At 37.4% G+C, this 9091-nt stretch overlaps 1 protein-coding gene across 1 annotated transcript; it reads left to right on the forward strand.

The window, feature by feature from the left end:
* Positions 1 to 339: 339 nt before the first annotated feature.
* LOC118321534 (putative ferric-chelate reductase 1) lies at positions 340 to 8317 on the forward strand. Its single transcript, XM_035652890.1, has 12 exons — positions 340 to 537; positions 671 to 790; positions 1774 to 1845; positions 2050 to 2148; positions 3018 to 3168; positions 3681 to 3910; positions 4532 to 4618; positions 4992 to 5089; positions 5190 to 5248; positions 5868 to 6011; positions 6167 to 6225; positions 6872 to 8317. Exons 1-12 carry the CDS (start codon positions 367 to 369, stop codon positions 6962 to 6964), a joined length of 1383 nt encoding a protein of 460 aa, XP_035508783.1. The 5' UTR covers positions 340 to 366; the 3' UTR covers positions 6965 to 8317.
* Positions 8318 to 9091: the final 774 nt, after the last annotated feature.

Here is a 9091-nt window from a genome sequence, read left to right on the forward strand (position 1 = left end):
ATATATTCTTAATTCTTAATATATATTTTATTAATATTCTTAATATATTCTTAATTCTTAATATGTATTTTATTAATATTTTTCTATTACATATGGAGTATATGTAACAAAAGTAATTTTCCCCTAGGATTATAAAAGTATTTCAGATTCAGATTCTGATTCTAGTCTTCCCACTGTTACAACAATCCAACTCTGCTTTGGTTAGAATAAATCCTTAATTCACCGACATAAATTATGTCATAAATGTTTCAGTCGCTCTACTCAGCTGCACACATAGCAGACCGGCTATAGAAACAAACCACAGAGAGGCTGCGATAGCAATATTACTTTATAAAAAAATATGTCTGTTTTGGACTGTTATAATACATGTGTATCTATGGATATTCCAGTGTGAGTGTAGTTGCACACTACAACAAGTTTTGGGTGAAGCTGCCTGGACCAATCATCTATCAGAATGGCGTTACTCCCCACCCACCTCAGTCAGACACTACACCTCATCCAGTGCCAACGACCACACCCTCCGACCTGCCTGGGCCTGTGAGTGTTACAACATTTGGACTACTGATTGTGACATTGATTCCCTATCTGAATATGCAAACTGAAAAAATAAAAATAAACTGAGTGTAACATATTAAGATCAATAACTCCCCCTCTCATCTTACACCTTTAGTTTACTTCTGAAGGATGTGGCCAATCAAAAACCTGCCTGCTAGATCCTTCAGGTTGTGATCCAAAGGAAGATCCTCACTGCTTCTTCCTGTCCATGACTACAGAGGGGCCAGGAAAAACGGTTTGACTTTTATCCGTTTCATTTAGTGGTGCAATTAATACTATTAAAGGTGCTACATTAAAACTGAGACATTCTTTTTGGACAACACCATCTCACTCCCAAGTCGTCAAATACTGCAGCTGTGTGTATCCTGCTAGCTTCATTTCTGGACATGCCTGCTGTTACAGTCAGGTGATGTAGTATGAAAAATAAAAAAAAGAAAGTCTACATATGGAGATGGTGGGGTGAAAGGATAGCTCCAACAAATTTGGGGACTTCAACCCAAGAGGCCGCTGTTTGTGTCCCGTGTGAAACCATTTCCTTCAAGTAAAGTAAGCTATGTCAGGTGTGTTACGTGAGTTACGTTTAATTCATGTACTTAAGTTAGATCTGGTACGTAATATAACTTACGATCGTTTCTTAAACATAACCAAGTAGTTTTTGTGGCTACATATAATCAAACCAAGACCATTTCACAACATCAACTATGTAAACTTTACCAGATATTGCATATTTATTCTTACTAACTTGACTGTGGAGCCCACATCCAGAAATTACGCAAGAGGGGTACTTACAGCATCATATTTTGAAACCGCTTGACCAACTGGCAGTATTTGGTTAGTTAGTAGTGAGAACATGTTGGCTTTAAGTTCACTTTTGTTAAAAGTAATAAGATGAAGGACGAATTTTAACTTATTATTTATTTTTGGCTTCAATAAAAAAAAAAATCTGTAACCCTCCATTTGTTGTGTAGCAACTGTGCGGCAAACCTCAGTTTCTATGAATACAACAAAAATGAGGAATACTATAGTAAATATTGACAGAATACATCCAATAGTTCATGAAGGAAAATGTATGTTTCTCTTGTTTAAGGCCTGACATTGTTCATAGTTACAGTACATGCACACTCGACTATCTGAAATTAGAGCATTAGATGATATATTCAATAAGACAAAAAAACATTTATTGTTATTATATAAAGTTTTTATCACTTTTTTCTGCAGTCTGTGATATTTGAGCTGAGTGGCCCAGTGGATGGATACATTGCCTTTGCACTGTCCTGGGACACATGGATGGTAAGGTAGTCCCTCAGTGTGCTACAAAATTTGAACAGCAGATATAGAGCAGGTTGATATTTCAACTTTGCTTAAGTCTCAGTGCGCCCCAGAGTTCTTCTTTCATGATCCAATTACCAACATGTTGTACCTCTATTAACCTAAATATCACTGTATATACTGTATGTATTCTGTGTTTACGGATGTGTATGTGTGTGTGTGTAGGGCAACGACGATGTGTATATGTGTGTAAAAGAGGGGCACAGAATATCAGTGAGGGCTGCCTTCGTCAGTGGACGGACACATCCTGAGGACCAGTCACAGGTGACACACACTTTCTCTGGATGAATCCATAGCAATATAAACGGAATGTACAGGAGCAGCAAACAGAAATACTACAATTAATATCACTAAAAAGCAAAATGAAAAATAGACTTATACACATACACTCTGTAATGTAATGGTACTTTATCTAAAAAGGTTTTTTGAAATGGATTACATCAAAACTTTCAGGTGCCACAAACTCAATTTTGTAAATTAAAAAATATTCCTGATTAAGCAGCTCTTACTAATAATTTTAAGTGCCACTGATTTAGTTTTGTAAGTTACAGAAACATGTCTGAATAATAACTTTTTACTAGGTATTTTGTTTTCACAGTACAAATAAAAATTTGAAAATTAAGTCAGTGTCACTGAAAATTATTAAAGCTCCTTGATCGAGGATTTTTCTTAAACTGAGTTAGTTTAACTTAAAATTGTCGATGTGATCAGTTTCAACAATTATTTTAGTTACTTGTTGCCTTCATTGCTTTGGTTGGTTAGGTTTAGGCATGTGGAGTGAGATTGGTTAGGGTAAGAATTTTAGGGTAAGCCAATCAGAGGCAGTAGGGTGAGTCATGACTTTGCCATCCTGGAAAAAAAGGACGCAATATTGCGTCCTGGAGACTTCAGTGAGAATCCAGTGCTTATTAACTCTATGGCAACCACAGCCAGAGACACTGCACAGGCTATCCCTATCCTCTTGCTTCCAGTAATTATGCCAGGCTAAGCTAACCACTTGAGTGAGTCCAACTCTCTACTTAAGGCTCACCCAGGAGATTAATATCTATCTTTTCACAAAGAGAGCGAATAAACATATTTTACATTTTAAGCCATAAACCATCAAATTGTTTGTTCTTTCTGTGTGTTTGCAGTCTGGTCTCTCCTCGGTGTCATGGCGGCTGGCAGATGGAATGATCCAGTGCAGGTTCAGTAGACCAATCAAACTGAGCAATCAAGACCCAGCCCGCTACGATCTGGACCAGGAGTACTTTCTTTTTCTAGCTACCGGACATGCTCAGCACGGTGAGAGTGTATGCACACACACCTTGGAAACTGAACTCATTGACCTGGGTAATCTTCCTGTGTCTAAAAGGCCAATTAAAGTTCTTATCAACCTGTCAAGCTTTATTATGTCACATGACAGATGTCATCTTGGAATAGGTAACAGGATCATTAAGGTCATTAACAGGAAATGTTGATCACTGTTGTTTTTGTTCTTACATTCTGGTTAATGGCCAATGGTCAATTGGCCTTGCAATATTGAAATGATCTGACTCTGTGACATGAATTTGCAGTGTTTAACCATATTTAACACACATTTGATGGATAAGGATTGGTTTTATGCCTTTGTTCAGAGCGTCAGTACTGTCAGCTTTGTCTGAAGGTCTGGCATTCCTAGAATGACTGTTAATCAGTAACACAGAAGACTTTTATGTTCTTCTTGAATACATCTGGGGTAGTAGTCGTAGTAGTTAGTTTTCTGACATGTACAGTAATTATTAAAATTTAAACATGCATTATTTTTGTGTCTCTAGGTAATATATGGAGACATAGTCAACAGCCACTAATCTCCACCAAAAGAAAAAACATCACTGGAACCCCTGAGGTCCTAAGAAGCTCCCGGGGTCCCATTATTATGAAAATTCATGGTGCACTAATGCTGTTAGCCTGGATGCTAACAGGAAGTGTTGGTACCTTCATCGCCAGCTTCTACAAACCTGATTGGCCAAATCAAACTCTGCTTGGCCAGAAAGTCTGGTTCCAGGTAGATATTATGCACACAAATGTTTACTTATGTCACTTTTGGGGATTACATTAGGGACATGACTTTTGTCCCCAGTTGAACAGGCTGCCTCCAATTAACAGGTCTTTAGTCTGAAATGTGTCCCTGGTGTCCACAACCTCACCTTAGATCACATAACATGAACTGCATTTAACAAGCTAAATACACTCACTTGAGTGGCTCTCCCACTAAACTATGGCTTTATGGTCAACTAGTCAGATTATTTGGCGTGAGGAGGAGTCTCTCAAATGGTTTGTCAGACCATTCCTCCTCGGAGTCAGTACAGGACTGCCCAGGCTGAAGAGCCTCTCCACAGGTGCACTAGATGGCGTCGCTGTGTTAAATGTTATGGATATTGTAGGGAAACGGTTCACTGTGGTACAGACAAATGCAATGTGATTACAGTAAGGCGTTACACCCAACACTGACCCTAGCTTTAACCCTAGCTTCCCCCTAAAATGTATGTAAAATGGAGACTTGCATTTTGTCCCCAAAAGGAAGGCTGGTCCCCACAATGTGAGTGTGTAAACATTAGTAATACCATACGTCCATATCAACATACCTTTCAACATCACAGCAGTGACATTTTGTTTATGTGTGTAGGTTCATCGAGTGCTGATGCTGCTAACTGTGACTCTGACCGTTGTAGCCTTTTGCCTCCCATTTTTCTACAGGAAAGGTTGGAGCAAGGTACAGTACACACATACACAGATGCTTATGGGCACCAAATGGACTAGTCAGAGCATGAAGTACCAGTGAATCACAATGTTTCAAGTTAATTTGCATTCTCCCTGTTGTTAAAATGATGGTAAAGAGAATAAATTACCCATCTGGACATAATATTCTCATAATTCCAATTTAATTTTCAGTAATTACTTACTTTTTTGTAAGTGTGTATTTTTTATTATTGTACATGTCCATTTACAACAGTGCGACAAATCCATAAACTGTAACAAAAAATATACTGTCTGGTTGTCAAATTCATTCATTCAGTCAAGAGGGATGTTGGATCAGTTACTGCACAACTCTTTGTGTGTGTGTGTGTGTGTGTGTGTGTGTGCAGCATGCAGGTGTCCATCCATACCTAGGCTGCTGTGTTTTGGCATTATCTCTGATTCAACCAATAATGGCTGTGATCAGGCCATCACCTGACTCACACAGGTAAACGCTACTATATATTTATATGCAGATGCCACTACAATGTTTATTATTTCAGTATACAGTATATCAATACATTGGTATTATTTGTATCTCTGTCCAGGAGATATGTCTTTAACTGGGCCCACTGGGGAGTTGGGTCTTTGACTGAGATCATGGCAGGTTTGTCTGCATTCAACTTTTAAATAGATCTGACAAACGTCTTTTAAAAATGTAAACCCAACAAAAATTAGGAATTTGTTAGATAAATTCTCTGTTGCAAATGTTATTTTTGTATGTCCAGTTAAGCCTTCCTAAGCCCATCCCATTTTTTGGCTGTACTCCTATTACAGTTGAGTCTGAACATTGGTCAGCTTTCTCAACATATATAGCACATCTTAAGTTAGCTATTGTTAAAATGTTAGCTAGCTGCCTAACTAACGATTGACGTAAATTAACTAGTTAGGTAGTATTTTGCTAATATTAGCTTTCAGATGTAACTAGCTAGCAAGTGTGAACCTATCATGACGTCACCCATTGGTTTGTTGAGTACCGTTTTGAGTCTTTTCAGATCCGGAAGCTCTGTCCATTATATATAATATATATAACTATATTATAGTCAATGTATTGTATATATATATATGTGTATATATATACGTGTGTGTGTGTGTGTATCAAAATCTTTTAACCAGTACAGTAAAAGTTGACTGAAGTTTTGATCAAGGAAAATATAGCTGTTTTTTCCTTTTTCATAAAAAGTATTGGTTAACGAAAGTTTCATCTTGTCTCTATGTTACTACAGTGGCAGCCATGTTCCTGGGGATGCGTCAATCATCACTGCTCCTCCCCCAGCCGTGGGCAACACATGTTCTGATTGGCTATGTGATGTGGCTGGCCTCATTTAGGATCTTCCTCCTGATGCACAAGCACCTTTGCATCAAAAAGTGTATGAAAACTTTAGAGTTTTACGACTAGACTGCTAGTTGAAATATGATGACAAGAAATTATTCTTCATGACATGAGTACTGAGAGCACTGTTGAGTGACTCCCCATACTTATCTCTATAGGTACCTATCTAACTGTTGTTTGTTTGACCAGCAGCACAGGAGTCAGATGACACACAGGGAATCCTCTCTGACCAATCAGAGCATGGTCACTGGGTAGGTATCAGCTGCAAACAAACAGTTCCCCTAGGTTAATGCAGTGCTCTATCTGTATATAACATAAATCATATCTGCATTCACTTCTTGTGCCAGGGCCGAGCTGGGCCACTTACATTATTCACTGACACACCTAAATGGATGTTTAGTGTTTTTTACACCTGTGCCTTTCTTGCTAGAGCCGTGCACTAAATATGCAATAAGGCATATAACAGTGCTCTTGCTGATATCAACAGCTCAGCCAGGCTTTGGTGATCATACATCAACAACACCTGTTATTTGACAAAAATGTAAATTTTGTTTAACCAGTTTTAACCTGACAACCTGGTCAGCTAGTTCTCTGTCTCACCCAGCTAGCGGGTACTTTCATCTCAAAAGACATAGCATGTTTTCAAGTAGGCATTATTTTAAAAAAACAACTACACATCTATACAGTTGATTTCTCACCTAAAAATATCGAAAAACTAATTGTGATGATATATGATAACATTGCCACTGGTTGATGTGAAATAATAAAGTAATATTTTCCTCCCCCACGGTCACCAAGTCTAGTGAGACTAGGCCTAGTGAGAACACTTTTTGCCTGAATGAGGACTCTTAGGACAGGTGAGATATTTTCTAACTTGTACCTTACTTTCTGTTTCAGGGGTCCTTCATAAAGTCTCTCATCTTGGCTGTGTTGGCTCTCGGAAACGCTGGTCTCCTAATGGCCTTGTTGTCTTCTATTGCTGAAATTTGATATTTAATGGCAAAAACATTAAATATCTTTCACAACCATGATTGACAGGTACTTTACTTTATTTGTTTTTATGCAAAGCTTGGAATACCAATAAAATTCCAAGTCCAGCAAAGCCAGATAACAGAAAGAAGGAGGAACTTAACTTTATTATGTCAACCACACAATCATTTAATTATTTATTTAATATCTGTATTAAGGCCTAAGAGAAATCTAAGTAAGTTGTTTACTCTCCTACGTTTATGACTTAAAAACGGGTGAAAACTAAAAGTTTGGGCCACATAATCTTTCCTTAAGTTTCTTAATTTGAAGTTCTAAGTTCAAAATTAGTATGATAACAACAAACACACAAGGGAATTTAAAAAAAAATTATTGAACTATGCATTGATTTTCTTAATAACTGTAAATACAGCTGAGCCTTCACTAAAATACAGAAAGTTAAACTGAAAGAAAATATCTAAAACTATTATTTGACCTTTTTTTGCACGGTAAATATTAATTATATTATATTATATAATCTTTATTTTATTTATTCTGCACCCCTGAAAAGGGTGTTATGTTAAATGAACTGTTAACAAATACACATCCTCCTACTTTGTGAGTCTGGTAACGGTAAAGGTAAAGACATTTTCGCACTTTTTGAATTCAGATTGAATGTGAACAAAAGCCATTAAATATTATATATAACATATAATTCAGAAGGAAAAAGAACATTGCCACATGTTCATACTTATACAATTGTCAACATGGACCTAAATCACAGCACACCAAATATGATGTAAATATAAATATGTCAAATTGTGAATCTTGAGCAGTGACCTGTTAAGAGAAAATAATACACTTTGGTTGTTGATTATTCAGCTTACATGAAATATGACATGTGGCTACAAATCATATCAAAACAGTATATCAAAATTACATTACAATTCTACATTACTTTTAACCTGAGGCAGTACATGATGCTGAACCTTTGAAAGTAATGACGAAAGGCACCACCAACTTGACATGTACACATGAATTTACCATGAGCAGTACTGGTAAGCTGGTGAAAACAGTTCTATCATGTCTTTTGGCCATCAGGGTCATCTCTGCTTGGGTTACGAGAATTTAAGGTTCAAACAGAAATTCATTTTTTAAATTTAGGTTTTAATTAAGCTGGGGCGCCTTGGTAGCTCACCTGGCAGAGCTGGACCCCATGTGCCCGGCTGAGTCCTGACTGCAGTGGCCATGAGTTTGGCTCCAACCTGTGGCCCTTTGCTGTGTGTCATTCCCTTACTCCTGCCCCTTTCCTGTCTCGCTTGAGCTGTCCTGTCCTGTCAGAAAAGTTGTTCCCTTGTGATAACTTTTTATCACTAAATAAAGTTGTTTTCTCATAAAAAACAATCTCAGAAATTTGTCTTTTGTTTTCTCAAGATAACAAGATATATTAACTCTTGATCTTGAGTTAACAGCATTTTTAAATAACTGCAAACCTGGCCGTTCTTGGGCTCCGATTTCGTTAACAAAAAGTGAGTGAAAACAGCTTCTGTCCGACCAACAGTCTCCCTCCAACATGGTGTTGGTCCAGAGTGATGCACAGGTCAGAATGACCACCAAGTAGGCTATATTGTCCCTTTCATATTTCCATGACAACTACATAAATTAGCCCAGTCCCACTCACTATTAAAGGTCACACCTTGGAAACAAAATATTTGCTCAAACCTGTTTGTTTTATTCATGTAGCATCATACATCATGTTCACTTTCTTTTGAAAGCCTGTTTTTCTACTTCTTTCCATAAAAAAAGATTTATTTAGACTCCTATATAACCTACATGATAATGTATTTGTTTCCTTTTTAATATATTATATGACTAATAATTTCATGTAATGTCCCAAGGCTTATGTTGTTCAGTGTTGTCTTGTTATCCCTAACTGCTCGGAGTAAAAATACTACACTGGTGTGCCATCACATTATACATCAGTATATTACATAACAGTCTTACCCCCACACAACATTGCATGTAAATCAGTATGATTTTACAAACCGCAGCTTTTCCTTGCCCTGTATGAAACACAAGGACCGTTACGCTGCAAAGACATCAAACACAAAATCACAGCCATGCAATGACGACCACAGACATACAATAAGC

The sequence above is a fragment of the Morone saxatilis genome, unplaced genomic scaffold (genome assembly GCF_004916995.1).
Source record: "Morone saxatilis isolate NCDOM2014 unplaced genomic scaffold, NCSU_SB_2.0 Contig12, whole genome shotgun sequence".
NCBI lineage: Eukaryota > Metazoa > Chordata > Actinopteri > Moronidae > Morone > Morone saxatilis.